This window comes from Eurypyga helias, unplaced genomic scaffold, assembly GCF_000690775.1.
Source record: "Eurypyga helias isolate BGI_N326 unplaced genomic scaffold, ASM69077v1 scaffold23664, whole genome shotgun sequence".
NCBI lineage: Eukaryota > Metazoa > Chordata > Aves > Eurypygiformes > Eurypygidae > Eurypyga > Eurypyga helias.
Window position 1 is genome coordinate 1 of NW_010245990.1, and position 19,078 is coordinate 19,078.

Consider the following 19,078-nt stretch of genomic DNA (forward strand, 5'->3'; position numbering starts at 1 on the left):
AGCAATATTCCAACACTGTATGGTTGCAATATTCCATGAATGTGAACAGCAATATTCCAACACTTCCCGGGATAACCGGGCCGGGACAGGTGGGGTCTGAAGTGCGATGCTGGGCTTGCTGACACAGACCCAAACAGTACACCACACATTTCAGAAGGCTTCAGAAACCTTGGAGGGGATTGCAGGAGGCAAAATTCTTCAAGGAGGTTGTTCTTGGTGCATGAACGAGAGAAAACCAATGCCAACTCTATGTCAATCACGCGGGATCAAATGGCACAAGGTTTTGCCATCATGAGATGTTGAGGGAGGAAGAGCTGTGTGCATTGGCCTCCACCCTGCCAGAAGGGCAGGTACTCTCAGCTGGGCTGCAGGAGCGGCAGCCTGTACCTGAGCTGGTGGCTAAACCAGACTGTAAAGCATTCCTCTGATAATAGCAAAAAGGGAAAGGCACAGGGGTATGAACGCAGCCTGTTCTACTCCCCCTTGTAGGTAAGGCATTCAGAGCCCGAGACCTAGGCAGAGAAGAAAGTCTGAAAATACCTGTGAAACAGCATCTCAGTCAGAAAAGGGGGAAAACAGGAATATTGCTTTATGAAAAGAAGCTTGTCAGGGTTGCTATGGCTAACACATGGCTGGCTGCTGGGTAGAAACAGTGCTGAAAATCACTGGCTGCCAGCCACTAATGTATCTGAACAGAGCAAGCGCGGGTGAAAGCAAAGCCTTGCTGAAGTCAGGGAGAATTTCACCATTTGATGTGCTGCAAAGCACCGGTTGCCAGGCCTGAGTTCAGCCCGTTATTAGCACAGCTCCAGAGTGTCCATCTCGGTTTAGGGACAGTCACTGCCTTTTCCCGTTTGTCTACACAGACAAACATCTGTCTACAGATGTGCTGATGAGCACTTGGGTGCAGGCTCTAGCTGGCTGGCTGCGAAGCCCAAGCTGTATCACATGTATGAGAACTGCCTGACATGGCTCAGTTAACACCCCCAGAAACATTTCTCGGTGTGCGAGGCTGCCAGGAAGCGCGAGGGTAAGGTTTCACCCCGCCACACAGAAGGCAGGATTAGTACGTTCAGTGCTGAAATACACATTTTCCTATTTACTACCAGAGTGCCAGTTTTAAATTCCCAGCAGAATTAAAACAGGATTTAGATCAGGCAGCTCCACTGATGCAAACCTATTTTAATTCTTCCAGCCCAGCTTTTTATCCCAAGAGTGATGTTTACTGGTGTTTTAAAATTGTCTGTAGGCCTGCTGGAGCCAGCTTCCCACATCTCTAAGAAATCTACAGTCAACAACATTTTCTTGGTTTTCACTATTTGAATGCCTTCCAAGTTTGTAATCGGTGATAGGACAGGTTTTGTGTTACTGCAGAGATCTGGAACACAGATTTTCTGGTCAAATGGCAGAGATACTTAGTTTGGCAGGCAGATTTCCAAATAATCTGCAAGATGTTCTCTTTCCGGTGAGACAGGAGTCATTTCAGGAGTTTCCATCACAGAGAACAGATTCAGTCAGGGCTGCACGCAGGTACACGGCCACGATGGGCAAGGAGGGCCTTGCGCTGGTGTAACGTCCCAAAATGGGGTTAGTCAGGAGGAGGATTAGGATTAGGGATGATCAGAGAGGATGAGTATGAGGAAAATGAGGATGAGGACACTCCTGAGGTTACTAGAGTCCCCCTTCACAGGTGTGAGTCCCAGCACCCTGTGGGCAGGAGGAGCACGTGTCCAGCTCCCGAGGGCTGGTGGGCACAGCATGGGGGTACAGGGGGCTTGTGGAGCTGCTCACCCTCTCACCACTCAGCTGGGCAGGGGAAACCCACTCCACCCAGACTTGGTTCAGGCCCAAGCAAGGCTGCTGTGAACCCATTAAAATGAACCCTCAGCAGCCTCCTCATCCTTTGTCACCCACTGCAAAAATGCAACACATCCTCATACAGTGAAGGGCCTTTCCCCATGAAAGCAACAGCGCAGGGTGAAAAGAATTCAGCCCAAACAGACATGGTGTGTTTAGTATAGTAGGGAAGTGTGGCCGTGACAATAACATGTAATTTCACATGGCAAATTTGGGAAAAATAGGCAAGTAGACCGGAAAGCAACCTGGCAGGTGCTTGTGATGACTGAGCCGATATGGGAAGTGTTCCAATAGGGTACCTCAGGTTCTGGGAGTGGCACTGAAGGTCAGAGTGCCCAAACACAGCTGTCTCCTGCCTGGCCATAAGCAATGCACATGCCATTAATGGATGGATGTGGGCTCACTGGGGTGTACTCTAGCACCCTTGCCTCCTGCGTGAGACTGTAGGCTTCTAGTTTGGTTGTTGTTAATCTCTGCCTGGAGGAGCTAATGCCTCCGCTGACTCTGCAGGGCAGAAAGGCTGCAGCACCTGGCTGAAAGGCACGGTGGTGCGATTATTCCAAACGTTGCATCAGCTAAGCTCAGTCTGTTTTCTTCTGAATATGGAAAGGAACTAACTCAATGAACTTAATTCTCATAGGCTGAGAGAATTGGGCTTCTTCATCCTGGAGAAGAGAAGGCTCCGGGGAGACCTTATTTCAGCCCCCGAAATCCTGAAGGGGCTACAAAAAAGCTGGGGGGGGGGACTTTCGACAGGGGCCTGTAGTGATAGGACTAGGGGTAATGGGTTTAAATTGAAAGTGGGGAGGGTTAGATTGGATATCAGGAAGAAGTTCTTCCCGGAGAGGGTGGTGAGGCACTGGAACAGATTGCCCAGAGAAGCTGTGGATGGCCCATCCCTGGGAGTGTTCAAGGCCAGGCTGGATGAGGCGTTGAGAACCCTGGTCTAGTGGAAGGTGTCCCTGCCCATGGCAGGGGGGTTGGCACTAGATGATCTTTAAGGTCCCTTCCAACCCAAACCATTCTGTGATTCTATGAACTTCTGAAAACTTTGTCTTTTTCTTTTCCCTTTTAGACTTACAGCACTAAAGACAGGTTAATTGGAAAAGCACTTGGAATCTGTGGGAACATAAACGCGAACCAGACCTGAACATCTTTGACTTTTCCAGATGTTGCTATTAGGCACTTCTTGATGTCTGCCCACCAACTGTGCTCCCACAGAGATCAAACTTGCTACCTCTGTTTGTAGCGAATAACGGCATAGTCTTGAGTGGCTCAGTGGCCATCAACACCTTCACTCGGAGAGTGTGGTACCATTCATGAGAAAGCAGCAGGCCCTGGCCCTGAATTTGTTTGTATTTTCTTGGACGACATTATGCATGGGGGGACAGCAGTGTTTGGGTTTGAGAGGAGACGCCTCTAGAGAAGCTTGCTCTGAGAAATTAGACCGGTTCAGGAGAACCCCAGAGGTGGCAGAAAAGAGGATATGAGGCTTCCAGGACTACACTTGAATTTAAATGAGACCCTATGTGATTTGCATTTACAAGGGTCTTGTTGGCAAGTGAATCAAATACAAGCAGGGAATCCCCTCTTCTGTCAGCAAATGATCCTAAGGTCCAGTGGGCCAGATGTATTAGCCTTTCTCTGTGATGAAATATCACAGAAATAACTCCTAAGGATGCATTTCAGTGCTTTTGGAGGTCTTATGTGTCTTTAGAATATTTTGCAATGTTAAACAACTCTGTCTCGCAAGAATACGCAACAGGCTGTGTTATATCAGTATCTACAGGCCTTAACGGAATTTGGGACCACTTTGCCAAGTAATGTGAAAACAAATCCTGGCCTTCAAGGCCATTTCCAGAGACAAGCAATAGAAAGGAAAACAACCACAGGAAGTGGTGAGTAACTTGCTGAAGTTCATCAGTCAGTTGGTGACACCATCAGTAGTGCAAAACAGCCATTCTTGATCCCAAGCCATTAGAGCCTTCTACATACCTAAGGAGAGTTCCTCACTATTTGTGGTTCCAGGACACACCGTGGTTTGTTATTGCTGCAGAAACATTCAGAGCGTCTGGCCAAGAGGCTTCCTGTTCCAGGAGAGTAACGGGAGCAGGAGTGCAGCTCCCAGATGAGTGCTTTTCCTAAGGACAGTCACTCAAGGGCCAATTTTTTTTTTGTTGTTGTCTTTTGTGTGAATATATTATGTAAAATATGTACTTTAAAACAATAGTAACAAATGTCCTGCATTGCCTGGAGCCAGTTTTCTATTGTCTTGAGTGACCTCTCATTTGAAGCATGGACTGAAGCCAGGCGAAGGCTGAAGCGTGTGTGGCACGCAGAGATGGGAATGAGGGCTGGCAAGTGCCATTGTTCTCCTCTTTGCCTCCCAGTGAACGGCATTTAATTCTGTTTTCAGTTGTCAGAAGAGATTAGGTATCTCAACTCTGGCATCAGTAAGTGGTTTGTCTGATCGCTTAGGTGCAGAAAACACATCTCACAGAAGACACTGTCAGACGCAAGATTAAGCCATTCGTGTATCACTGCGGCGGTATAGCGCCTGTTTACGGAAAGTCAGCTTTGGAAAAAAGCACTCGAACAAGACAAAAATAATTAAATTAACAAGAGTCCTGCGGATAAAGGATTAATTTTCCCAGCAGGCTGCCAGCGGGGATGAAGGCTGGATTATCAGCTTCACGTAAGAGAGGTCTTTCTAGTAGAGCATCAACGCTCAGAGCTGTCCTGAGAAAGGCCCTCTCCCAGGGGCACAGCACCCGAACATAAATGTTCCTCAAAGAGAAATGAAAACTAAAATGTGAATAATGGGAGGAAACTAGACAGAAAAACAGTCTTGCAAAAGAGGGAGAAAAGGAATGAGCTATTATTTTAAATGCTTACCAGTGAAGGACACTTCTGTTAGCTTTTGGCAGAACAAAAGGACATTGCAAAGAAAGTCAGAAAAGTGCTGCTTTTCAAAACATTTCACAGTCAGCTCTGAAATCATACGCATATGTAGCCTCCGGAGGCTTGAGCAGGGGGATACGAAAATGTCCACTGTGTTTTTTCTCCCAGAGACAAGGGGAATATATTTGTCCTTATAAAAATAAGGGATGATACGACAGAACTTTCTCAGGAGCACTGTGGCCCCAGCGGTGCTGCCCTGGCACGTTCCCATGCACAGTGGAGCAGGCTGGTGTCCCTGCAGGGAGGGCAGCAGCCATCAGCCCCACAGGGCAACTAGACGTGGGGAGAACCTGTGTCTCCTCTCCGTCACAACTAATTGCAGTCGTTGCTTGTAGGGGTGCACAGTCACTCCTGCTCTCCAAAGTGCCACTGGAGGGAGCAGAAGGAAGCCATGCTCTTTTCCACTCGACATGCCCAAGGCCCATGACAGAGGATGGAGTTGCTCCTGCAAGGCATCCAGCACCTCGAGGCACCCTATGCTCAGCCGGTGCAGGGGTGCCAGGCTGTAGGACACCCCAGCCTGCAGGCAGGCCATCTCCCACCTGTGGCCAGCACCAGTTCTCCCACCCTAATCCGCGTCTCCTTGCAGTGGATATTTGGGCCTGGGACTGACAGCAGTAATAACCATCCACCTGGTGCAAATATTAAGGAAGACAAATGCAGGGGATAGTCCTGTGCTGACAGGAGGGCAGGGTGGGACAGAGCAGTCTGCACAAGCCCTGTTCTGCTCCAAAGAGTGTGGCAGAGCTTGGCCCCTGCTCTCCCTCCTGCTCAGAAACAGGTGAAGGGGACAGCAGCTAGGGACACTGGCACCCCAAGCTGTTTGCTCTCTCGTCACTTGTGAGGCTCTGGGGCGAAACAGCACACGGAGGAATCGTCAAGGAGGGGCTGCTGAGGCGGGGAGCTCTGAGGAGCGTGGCTACTGCTCACACTCAGCCTCTGCTCCCTGGGGAAGAGGGAGCATCCTCCCACCTCCCACCCCACATCCTCGTCACCTCCAGCCTTTCTGTCCCTGACTTCACACTCGGCAACCCCCTTCCCAGTGTGTTTCCACACGGAGAATTTAAATAAGGAAAGGAAAATACCTTGGTGGCGCTGATGTGAAATTCACAGCCCGGGCAACAACAGTTCTGCTTGCACCTCATTTCATCCCTCCCTTCCTTTGCTTACACATGGAAAAGGGTCTGGATCTCCTGTGCACTGTACAGGGAGCAGGGCAATGGGACCCAGCCCCAGCTGGATGCTCCACTCTATGGGAATGAAGGCAATGGATAATACAAGCGAAGAAGGGAGGGTTTGCCCAGAAGGAGAAAGCCAGCGTGAGCAGGACTTGGTAAGCGGGGTCACAGAGACTTGTTTCTGCAAATAGTGAGTTATAGGCTAGCACAGCTCTGTGTTTTACATGAATTTTATTGTGTTTGGCAGCAAATTGTGTACAGTCAATCAGGTTACTCCAGCAGCAGGTAGTATGTTAAGTATGTGCGGTCTAGTCTTTTTCTTTTCAGCTACTCAGCATAATTCTTAGCATGATTTTATGCTCTAAAGGGTAACTAAAACTATCAGCATCCATGGGAATGTCTCTTCCTATTGAGGTTAATGGCATTTTTTGGAAAATTCCTGACTATATTTTGAAATTAAGAAGAGACATCCTGTGTTTTTGTGAAAATTCAATAATCATCTCTGTATCATTTCCTAACAACTGAAAATGTTCCCCACAGACAAAATGTACTGCCAGTGTTGGAGAACATTTTCTCCAACACAGAGCTTTTCATCTGTTGTAATTTTTGTTATACATCACCATCTCAAGTCTTTTTATGAATAACAATTGAGTGGTTTTCAGTGGACAAATTTTTATTCTGAAAGGAGCTCCGGATTTCAAAGAGTAAAAAAAAAATTGGAGCTGCAATTGCTTTAACAAAGGACATTTGAAAAAAAAACCCTTATGGCTGAAGATGAATCATCTGACAGTGAGGAGAGTATTGCTTAAGGAAAGAACACAGTGCTTGTGAGTGTCAGCTTAAGATACTTCCATCTCTGCGCGCTTCACATCTCCTCTGTGCCACACCACACTGCTCCTAGCCTTGTGCCAGCACAAGTATCCTCTCATTGCATTCTGGTTCTGGGAGCTAAGCTGGCTTTTAGATGCAAAATAATGGACCGAGTTATTTCCCGGGCAAAGGAGACCCCGACTCCCATTTAAAGTGTGGCAACACCTAGGGCAGTGCTGGCAGAGGGAGGGCACATGTGCTATGGCATAGAAGCAGGAAGAAGCAGCTTCAGAAGTGCTGTAAATTGGAGTGGCTGCCGAAGACTCTCTCTGAAGCCATGGGCTTACTTTCTACTTTTCTGCATCAGTTTTTAGCCAATGCCTTTTCTGTGATGTCAGTGCAGTTATATATCCATTTTCCATAGGCAGAACTCCACTGACAAGCAAATATGTTGTTTGGGGAGTCCCTTTGCCCACAACTATCTGCAATTTCCCCTGTAATTAAAAACAAGAACTTCAGTTCCAAATTACCTTATTTCCTGTTACAACCCCAGGTTATCATTTGTACAATTAATTATAGTCAGACCTAACATTAAAACTAGGAATTGAAAAAAAACCCTATAAAAACAGAACACAGAGTCCGTTTTTCAGTCATTAAAAAACAAAAGGAATCAAGGCTTTCCTTGATTTTGGATAGTCCGTAAATGTCTTGAGATAGTACCTGAAAGAAAATAAGCAAGAGAGTGAACCTGCATACATGCAAGGAAACTGCACAGTTTCAATACAGCTCAGCTGGGGAGCCTTACATCTCCTCCAGACTGTAATCTCCATGTGTCCCATTGCAAAAGAGCGTTTCAAACTATTTACACCAGGTTATTTAATTAAGTGAAAGCTGATAATACTGTTAAGGTTCTAACAGACCTAAAGTGGAAACTTTAGGAACTCGGAGCAGAGGACCGTACCTACTCTAAAGAACTGCAGAGGTTGCAAGGAAACCCTCGGGAAGGGTTCACATGTACAAGGCTCAGTACACGGGGCTTTAACACAGCAGAAGCAGTGAATTAACTCATATCCACTTAAATTATTATTATGCCCATTTGAATGAACAGGGGCGCCAGCTGACTGCCTGACTTTCACCCAGTCACAAATAAGCCGATACGCTTCTTGTACATCGTATTACATTTAGATTTTATCTTGAATCCTGGCCCTGCTCCTCTACCCCTCCCTGGCATTTTGCAAATGGCACTCGAAGAGCAAAGAGCAGCATACGGCAAGAAACAGTTTGATACCTGTGATGGTGATAAGCACGGGGCCCAATGCAGCAAAGAGTAAAGAAGGCAAAGGCGAAAGCTGGTAGGGACCAGGTTGCTATGGCAAAACCAAACCATTCCACAATTTCTCCAAAGTAGTTGGCTCCAGAAACGTAGGTAAACAGTCCTCCTGCATCGACAGACAAAATATGTAATGTTTACAGTCATCTCATGCACTTGGAAAGTTCTTTCCTGTAAAGTCAGCAGCAGAATACACTACCTTTCTTACTCTGAGCCCATAGCAGCTACCTCAACCCACTGCCCTGAAGCCAGTGGAGCCATGCCAAACTACAGGGAGGATCTTCTACAAGACTCTTGTACAAGAATCAAAGGTGATTCGCACACAGAGGCTTCCAGCACTTTCACATTAATTTGTTTCATTTGGAAAAAGACTTAAGAAAGCCCATTAATAGATTTAAATTAAACTTATTAACATTAGTCAATTCTCTCTGGGCTCTAAAAAAGATTTTGCAACTCCACTGCCTTTGCGGAACGCAAAATCTGGATCCTGAGTTTTGCAGCTGAGCTAATCACATCTACGAGAGGCAGGTAAGTACTGGCAGTGAGAAACTCTGGGGGGAAGATATTACCATCTGTGACAAGCCAGCAGAAGGAGTCAACACCAAAACCAGAGAAGTCCTGGATCCCCATCCATATTGCTCTACAGAGCTAGACATTTCCTGGGTCACCCCGCTGGCCCACGGCCACTCTTCCTCACCAAGCCTCACCTTGAAGAAGAAGGAAAGGAAATTCTGCCCCTTGCATCCTTGGTGTTCTTTTTTCCCCTAAAGTTTACACTTTGAATGTCCCTTTTGTAGTGTAAGAAGTCCACTATTACTTCTTCCTGGGCATGGAGAAGAGTATTTCCTTCTTTGCAGCTGTCTTTTACAAGGCTAAAATCCTCTTCCCATGTCCCACTTCAGTCTTCTGTAAATTACTCAGCCTGTTTCCTAAAAACTCTCCTCACAGCTCATGCTTTCCAGATACTCTTGTTGCTTCTCATGGACTGTCTGCAGCCAGCTCACTCTAGTTCCTGCAGCTTGGAGGGGCACCTCAACTGAGTACCTGTGAGATGCTGGCACCTCTATTATTGTCGCTTTGCTGTGAATTCAGTCAGAAAACGTTAGCTATCCTGCTGCCCTACTTTCTCCAAGGAGATGGGGGATAAGAATATACCTTGAGGGATCTTGTAAGTGACTTCCCCAGGTTTCCTCAGCTGGCGCAGCAGGAGATCACTGTGTATGTTGATTCCCATTCCCAGCAGAAACAAGAGGAGGCCTAAGAAACAAACAAGAAAAGGATTAGGAAGGCAGCTTTGCCTAGTTATCCCTACTCCGGCACATATGTGAGCTTTTATCTTTGGAGCAGGCAGATAGGAAACCTAATGTGAGGTGGGTGGATTCTTTCTCGAGTCAAAAGATGCACTGCTACGGAGAAGGCTACTGAACTGGAGAAGCATAGATGACTGGTGACAAATAAACCTATATCTCTGTGTCAGCTGGGATCACCTGCACTGGCTATCTTCAGCGTGGAGAGGAACTCTGGGCAGAACGATGACCATCCTGAGCACGCTGTTTTGCCAGTGAGACCAAACACTGGTGTGAGAAGAAGCTGAACTTCCCAGCCAGCCATATTTACCATTTACTGAACACCGGGAGTGGAGAGGAAGTACCCAGGTGACACTGCTGGCTGCTGCCAAGTAACGACTGGGCTGTAGGCAAGTGCCATGACTCTCGTTTTACAGCTGAGGAAAGAGGAGCAGAGAACACAAACTTATCCAGCACATCACTGGACCTGGGAAGGGAACCTACTTCTCAGTGCAGCTCAGGCACCTGCCAGCAAGGCTGCTTGGACAGAGCTATGCGCATGCACATGGAGTAGTTACTCACTGAAGGATGCTGACAGCTTCTGGCCAGAATAATTCATTGACCATACTCCATGTAGCTGGAAAACTGGAGGCACTTGATTGAGAAACTCTGCAGGTGACATGCCCTACATTTCATGCCACATTAGAGACTGAGAACACCACCTCTGACAAGGGCTGGGAAGCAAGGGAAGAAATAGAGGCGGCATGTGCTATGAAGTACAGAAAAAAGACTAAGTGCTGATAAAACCTCAACACTTCCAGTAGCAACAGAAAGTTGGTAAGACTTTGTAGAGCAAGAATATACTGTTTGGTTTTTATTTAGTATTTCAAGTACTGCTAATGCTGATTTCCTTTTTTAATTTTTTTATTAAATATATATTCTTTTTATCGTGCAAATTTTGTGATGTGGTGTTTTCTTTGTTGGATATGGGAGCTCTTACTAAACAACATCCAGGATTTTTAACATGTGATGCTGTCTGAAAAGACTGAAACGGGGTACAGAAAGTACCTTGGTTATTTTGTACCTGTCACATCCAAAAGATTGCCTCATACCTCCATGTTAATCTTCATTTCTACATGCGCATTTAAAAAACATCCTCTGTGGAGTACCGAATGTGTAATGCCCCCTAGCTGCTCTTGCTCAGTTATTCTCTCTGGGATTTTACAGGGTGAAATTCAGCTAGGCTATTAAGTAACACAATATAAAGGGACCATATTAACATACAACCAGACTGTGTGTGATCTCTAATCTTCCCATGTGCCTTACATGAGAAACAAGAGCCCTTTGTCTCTAAAGCCTCATTTATGCTGGGGTTTTGCCCTTCTTTTCTCTCTCAGTCGGAATAACTGCGTCAAGTGCAAAGCTCCTTGGCAGGGAAAAGGAAGCCACAGTTTGTGCCTGCACATGGCCACTGCTGGGTGGGCACTTCTGGCTGAGCACGGGCACGTCCCCGCGCAGCTGAAGCCTGAGGTTACACCTCCGCAGCCCGTAGCAGCAGGAGGCTCTGGTGTCAGTAAAACAAGGCTGGTGATTTCAGACTAACACATAACATAGTATGCCTTCAAAGGTGGCTGCCTAGCAAAAAAAAATGGCACTGCACATGTGTTTATCTGGGCCAGCAGATAAACAGGGTTTATGTTGATTTCCATCACAACCGATTTGACTCACATGTTCAGTGAAGATTAGGACATAATTCAAAATGCTTAAAAATTGCTCAGAGGTTAGATCTCGTGAATCCTGCAGCTGTAATTACCTGATGTAAATCTGATGTCGGTGCACCAATCGTTCGGATATTCAGCGCAGTAAATCAGGTAGTACCCCTGGAGGAAGCCATTATAGATACAGAATAACGTGCCAAAGAAAAGCAATTGCAGTGGGAAAGGTCTGCCTCTAGTGAAGAACGGGTAAATAAATGTCCTAAGGTAGACAAGAAAACAAAGTCAGCACATTACTCAGGCTAACATTGTATTTGCAATTTCTCTGCTGCAGGAAAAAAACCCCAAACTTTAACAAAACACAAAATATAAAAAAGGTCAACAAAGATTTAAAAAAAAGGGAAACCAGCTGTAACCAGCTAAGATCAGCAACTATTGGGAACAAGAAATTCTGCAGATGCCCACATTTTTCTGGTCCTCAGGACTGAACACAACGTGGGAAGCTAGAAATCTTATCCAGACTCACTGCCGCCTTGGGAATGTCTGCCTTCCTTCTCCCTCGTTGGTATAATGAGGAACCCGTGCCCACAAACAGCATCTTTAAGACCCTGTCTGCCCTGTGCTGCAATCTGCAGAGGGCCGAACAAAGGATGCTGTGGAGGCACATGGGCATGCTGGTGTTCAGGCCAGAGCATTGCAGGGCAGTACCACTCACAATACTGATTCCCCACACGAGCATCGCTACGCCACCATGGAGGAGCTTTGCTACGGAGAAGACGTTTCTCATCCCGCTACAAGGACTGATCCCTGGGGGCGCTGGCCCATGGTGGTAGATGGAGTTGAAGGCAGTGTTGAGAACTTTCTGGCTTTCTCATCCCCTGCAGTACACAGCCTGAGGTGTAATCCCCTTAAAGTCCTGATCACTCAGAGACCTCCGCTCATCTCCAGCACACACAGCTCTGTCCTGCTCTGCTCAGACGCTTCGGCGCAGAGGCAGAGCAATGTTACTGGCTGCTTCGAGGAGCTGCTTTGCTTCCAGTCCCTGCCTCTCCTCCATGCTTTCAAACTTTTTCTTCAAAATAAGAAGAGCAAAAAACTTAAGTTTAATATGCTAAACGCCAAGATTTCCATGCAATTCCAGCACCTAGTGCTTCCTTAGACAAAACTGTGCTAACACCAGCATTAACACGTGTAGGAGGAAATCATATATGCTTCTACAGTTTTAACTTTCACATAACTTTGGTTCAGGTGGGTGGATCCCTCTTCACACTTTGGACAATCTGTATCATCCTTGGGAGAGAGAGAAATGGAGAAGTTATGTTCATATTTGTTAGGTATTTTCTTAACCGGCCAATTAAGCTCTGCACATGGTAAAATCTATACTCTTAATGCCTTTCTTTTTCCGTCTTGGGCTTTGGATGTTGCTCATCATACCAGTATATAAGTACTGTGGATAAGTAAGCCACATCCCATGTTGCCAATACCAACTGAAGCAAGCTGAGGCATAAAGTATCATAATATTATAAATCTCAATTAAATAGTACTGACTCTGTCTGACAGTGACTAAGCAGAGTACAAGCAGCAACATGTTAATGTATTCACTGCTTTCCAAAGCAAGGTAAGCCTGATTTCCAACAATTAAGACAATTATGATGCAGAAGTTCTAAATATTTCTAAGTATAGTGAAACCTAAGAGGTATGGAAAGTACATTTCAGACAGTGGTATCACACTTGTCGTATTTACCACAGTATGGAATGGAATGCTCTCTGGAGTAATGTTACCAATAATCATCAGTTTTGCCCTTTGGGAAGGGGATGGTGGCTTTATTAGTAGGCAACGCCAACTTCAGCGATCGGACCTGCGTGTTGAAGTACTAATGACAAACTGGACCTGAACAGCTATAAGGAAAAGTGGGAAACTAGGAAATAGAAACTTGGAAAAAACCAATTGTATAGAAGAGAGAATGATATCAGACCATACAAAGTGAGTTTAGGAGGGGAATTTATACAGCAGCTTGGAGTGGGACTTGCACTGTTTTATCCTTTGTCAAAACCAGTTACGTTTGGGAGTCTCTCTATTTTTACAGCTGATGCAAACAGAAGTTTCTAGCACGAGCTGGCATTTCTCACCTCCCAGCAAAGCTGATTGTTACCATGGTGCTTCCCAACGGTTGCAGGATAAAGGTTATAGGCCCTTGAAAGGTGACTTGTCCTGCAGTAACAGGAGGGCAAAAATCAGCCATAGACCTCTCTACCATGGATGCAGCTGGCGCAGGACAGAAAGAACCAGCATGCAAAGTAAAGTACAATCGCAGGGGAGCCAGGAGGCACCAGCTTTTTTGTTGTTGTTGTTGAGGAAGTGAAATCCCGGCACCACTGAAATCCCACCTCATAGCAGCGCTGAAAATCCAAGTCAGGAATTCATCCAATGATTTTTGTTGTGGAACAGCTTCTCCAAGGAAATCTGCCTGGGTCTGTAGGTCCAGAGGCCAGAATCAGTGCCCTGTATCCGAACAATGCCCTAAGTCTTTGTTTTAATACAGCACTTGACAGCAGGTACTGTAGGATAATCACCAGAGGTAATTTGAAATTTAAACTTCTATCAAAAATACAGCATTATTCGCACATTAAGGAAAGTTATAATATTGAGGAGGCCTCCAGGGTGGTGTGCAGCTGGTATGCATGGAATTCCTTCTACGATAGTTCCCTAAGCAACGTAACCTGCAACTCTGGAAACTGCGTGGAGGGTGGAATGGAGTGAAGACTCCATGGCCAGGCTCTGTGCTAACAGTGCAGAGATGGGAACTTAGTGGTACTGCGAAGACTGCTAAGCTGTACTTCTGCTGCCCTGAGCCAACAGTCTGTCATCTCTTGATGAACTGCTGTCCTTTGTGCGAACTTTGCTCATTATAATGTCATTATAATACCAAAACACACCTCCATCCCAAAAGCTACCCGCCTCCAAGGTGAGACCACTCCTCACTGAGCATGCGCTCTGAATGTTAGGTAACAGACCTTTAAACCGAAGCGAGAAAAATTTACTCCAATCCTGGCAAAGGTATGTATGACTATGCCCACTCAAGCTCCACCCTAAAGATAAAAACCAATATAAAAGTAGCCTAAGAAAAGAGGGGTGTCAGGGAAGACACCATCGTGGACCTCTGACTTCTGGGATCAGTCAACGGACTGAGCCCTTCTTCCCCCCCATAGGGATGCCTTTGAAACTTAGAAAAACTTTAAGATTTGAAACTTAGAAACCTCTACAGAGTTGCTTTCTTGACCTTTGTGTATACACACCCTGCAGACAGTGTATTCATCACCGGCAATCCACAAAGAACCTGTACTGTTGCTTTAAATAAACTGCACTGTTTCACGTATCCAGTCGCACGTTTCTCACTGGGCGCCGTGTCAGCCCGTAGAGTGTGGCTGGACGGGAACACAGCACAAGCACACTGCGGGGTGAATCCGAGATACCGGACTCACAGTGTCCAATTGGGCATTATTCAGGATTTAAACCTAGCCGCCCCCAGCCCCTCTGATATCTGAGGATAAGCTGGAAAGCAAGGGCGTTTATCTCCTGCCAAATTACTACTCCTAATGCAACAGGTACTGCGCACAGCTACTTGAGGGTGCACAATCTATTCCTCATGGGTTTTGAAAAAGCAGCTGAGGTAAAGCAGGGATATTTAATAGCTTTAAATATTCCACAGAGGAGTCTGCATCTCTGATGGAATTATTTTGCAGTCTGAAAATCAAAGGGAGACCAAAGGCCGTCATTTTCTAACAGCAGAACAAAAGCTGGCCTTTTGGATTTAGACCAATGACAAATTTGACCTTTTTCGTTCGGTGCAATATTGATGACTAATCCTTTATTATCTTTACTGGCCAAAGGCACTGCATCTGACTAAACCATTGACAACAGCTTCTTATAAATGAGCGAATAATAAATTATTCATCCTCTTTTCCATCATTTATTTTCCAGAAGAACAGGTTTGGAAGAGAAAATCATTTGACATTGCATCAAATTTCATCTTGAAGGTATTAGTCCAGCTCCTTTAAAATTCCAGAGATCCTCACCCAAACTGGGGGAAACGGTAGGTTTGCTCTTCTTTCCACAGAAGGTGGAAATCTTCACAAACGTTACTGTAATCCACAAAGAGTTCCCACATGCTCTGGGTCCTCACTTATTCCACCCAGACATACAAAATGTGAGGAGTGCCGCTGGTCCGGGTGAGGCCAGGCAGCCAGACCCCCACGAGGGCGATGCCTTCAGGGCCCTCGCAGCTCACGCGTATGCTGAGCTGACTCCATGGCCTGCCGGGGATGTGCCCTGGGAAACGCTCCACTGAGTGGGTGGCTATGGCTGCCGTCATGCCAGGGGTCACAGAGGCAGGTGAGTCGTGCCCCTCCTGCATGGGGAAGGACACACTGCTCCGTCAAGAGGACAGACATGTCACAGCCCCTTCTCTCGCTCCCTGAAACCCCCTTCCTGAGGTGCTGCCTGCACCTCTCACCGCTTTAATGGGGCCTTCCTAACTAAAGGCAGGGGACACCCTCCCCAGCTCCTTCTCCCTCAGCTCCTTACAGAGACCAGTCCAACCTGAAAGGACTTCCCTGGTATGAAACAGTGGAGCTCCTTTCGACCTGTCTTGCAAACAGATTGAAAAGATTGGTGTCCCAACCTGGGGAGATTACACAGGCCTCAAAATAGTTCTATTCTCACTGATAATTAGCAGCATAGGAGTCCTTGCCATAGGTCGTCCCTGGAATAACACTGCTGGGAAGCTGCTGGCACCCTTGGCATACCTGACCACTTGGATGAAGGTTCAAGATGTTCACAAACATGATGGACTTCTACCTGGGGTATCAGTGATGTCCTGCACAAAGCCTCTAATTATTCTGGAGACTTACGGATGTCATGTGACATGTCCCAAAGACATCTGCTGCTGAAGAGCCTGTGCTAAAATCTGCATGTATTTTCTCTTTTTGAGCCCAGTCCTGTAGGTTATTTGTGGATGACACTCTGAGATTATTTTTAACTTTTACTATTTTTGAGTTGTGTTACACTGATTACCAATGAATAGTTATAGGAGAAGACTGTCATGTCTGTTCTCCATGTATAGTCAGCACCAGGGCACAATCTGGCAACTAATTTTCTTGTGCCCAATTCAAAATTTTTCAGTTATCCCAGACTGGGTTTAAACAGATGTAACAGTTGAAATGTCTGTTCCAAGCAGCAGGCAATCTTGCTATCAGTACAAAAGAAAGTAAAAGAAAATATCCCAAAATACTTCCAAAAGTGAAACAAAGCATTTTAACTCTCCCTCATCATGACAGCTACAGATAGCCTGGTATCACAAACTGGGGGAGAGGCCACTCATGTTCCTCTCCTCAAACATCCTACCCTGAGATTATTTGCCCTTCCCCACTTACAGATCCTGCAGTAGCCCCAAAAAAGTCAACAAGACAGGAATATTTAAACAAGGGGAGCAAGTAGGTCATTAGCAGACACTTGTACTCCTTGGAATGGACATGTCCCTTTTGTCAAGAAGGTGCGAACAGTGAGACATGCTCTGGCACAGCCTCAAGAATAAAATCTGAGCCTCGACCCAGGTCACACACACACCAGCAAGCCAGCAGGCAGGACTGCTGGACTGGCCGTTTGGCCTCTGGCCATACCCACTGCAGGTACAGGACAGACAGCAGATCTCTTGACTACAGTACCAGAGTTTTATCTAATCCCCTGATGTAAGGGAGGCTGCAAATTCAGGAGCTGGGCTGTTTTCTGGAGCTGATGTCGAGCTGCAGCTGCCTGCAGATCCCAGCAGTGCAGAGGGTGCACAGCAGCTGTGTGTGCCACTGGGTGACTGCCAGCTGCAGAGCGTATCTTCCTCACTGGGGTGGGGGCCGCTCCCTGGCCAATTCCTGCATCACTGTGAGTGTGTGAAGCCATCAAATAACTGTCATCACTTGCTGGTCCAAGGCCCAATTTGTAAACTCATCCTAAAGCATTATCTAGTGACTATGATGGGAGCAGGAGAGCTCCCTTTTTATTGTAATCACACAGATTTACAGATCTAGATATGACTTTACAGACCACATGCAAAACATCCTACTACCATGTTCCTCCAAAGATCTTTGGACAAACTTCTGATGACTATAATTTAAGGAATGAAAAAGATATACATGTTACTGAAAAGCTTACGATTTTTTAAACAGCTTACAAGCCAAGAGCTTGCTAAGACTGGGAGAAGGGGGATAACCACAGGTTACAGACACAGGCAGGTCTTCAATGAAGAGAGAAGTCGCCTAAGGGTTTGGAATGCATATTCATTTTCATATTTCAGGGGATAAATTGTATTCCATTTAAGAGAGACAGAAGGTAGCAGCTGCCCTGGGCAACTCACCGCATTTTACTGCACTTTCTTTTGATTGATCCAATATCGGCTTCTGCCAAGACAGAGTGCTGACTGTGAAGGACCTCTGCTCTAATCCAGTTTGGTAACTTCAGGATTTTATAATGTCTCACAACTTATCTAACATTACTTACAAAATCAACGAGTTAAAAATGATAGAGTAAACTCCCTAGAATAGATAAGCAATTGCTTAACACCAGCATTTACGAGCAAAGCTCCAGAGTGATACTCACTATCCCAGAAATGCTGACACCATGGATGACAGCACTTGCAGAAGTCATCTTCATCAAAGACTGACAGTCAAAGGGAATCAGCAACTGTGGTTGACTTCTGGCTACACAGTTAGCCACAGACTTAAGGTTGAACCCTTGGTGCCAGGTCAGAAAAGCTCACTTGCTTACAACTGCATTTGAATAAAGTGGGATTATAGGAAAAAATGCACAAATATTGGCAAAAGCGTGTGTATCTGATGTGAATGGCTAAAAATATAATGCTACTTCTATATTACTGTCAATCATTACTGAAAGAAACCCATAATGCATTTGACCTTGGATAAATTTAAGGAATCTGAGCTATGTAACGCTCAGTTCCAAGACTATAAACACCTACAGTCAGTCATTCTGACCATCTAGCACTGGTTAGTAGTGCCTTATTGATTGCTACAAATTTTAGGCCTGCTATACAGTTAGCAAAGTAAGGGCAAATACAGTTTAGGGATGAAACTGAGTCCTCTTCACATTGCATACAGAAATTATTAGATGTCCTATACTTATTAAAATACAAGTGTTTGAAAAAAGGAAGGAAAAGGGAAGGGACAGGATCTAAGAATGGGTATTTGATTTTAATTAATAATGAAGAACTTGACTCCAAGGCAAAAATTTTTGCTCTTCTAAATTCACTACAACAGCAGGCAGGTTTCAAAGGAGTTTTGCAAGTTTGTTTATAAATTACTTCCTTAATCCTCTTGTTCTTCTTCCATTATTTGTAAAATTGTCACTGGAAAAAATCTGGTATCTCCCAGTGATTACCAGCATTCACTTAGAACAAACAAAGGAGAATTTTTCCTTGTTGCTGGTAAACAAGGCATTGAATTGTGAAAAGCACTGATCTTTTCTACTGGCTTTAGCAGTATAGGAACAAATCCCTATACTTCAATTAATATGCATTTCCTAATGGGACACCAAGAACAGAATTGTTGGGTTTGGTGCATTAACTGCATCAGCAAGTCACAACCTACAAGCAAGTTACAGAGTATACATTTGAATTGGTATATTTGTTTCTCAAGTGTTTCCATTTTGGTATACAAACAGCAGATAGGTTTTAAATACTCTTAATTACAAAATATTATTTAATTAATAATATTAGCTAACCACTTATTTCTTCCCTTTTGTACGTAATGTGGAAAGGAGATCTGAATGAGAGCTGAACTAATCATTGGGAAAAATTGATTGAATGTCCATAACCAAAGGTGAATGGAGCAAGTGCCCAGGACCAGCAGTTAGTATCTTCCTTACCATCACCTGCT

At 45.4% G+C, this 19,078-nt stretch overlaps 1 protein-coding gene across 1 annotated transcript; it reads right to left on the reverse strand.

Moving 5' to 3' along the window:
- Window positions 1–7,459: 7,459 nt before the first annotated feature.
- SRD5A2 (steroid-5-alpha-reductase, alpha polypeptide 2 (3-oxo-5 alpha-steroid delta 4-dehydrogenase alpha 2)) lies at window positions 7,460–11,431 on the reverse strand. The gene is given in 4 exon segments (XM_010150258.1): window positions 7,460–7,526; window positions 8,095–8,245; window positions 9,292–9,393; window positions 11,236–11,431. Coding segments are annotated over 4 exon segments (516 nt in total).
- Between the last annotated feature and the right edge of the window lie 7,647 nt (window positions 11,432–19,078).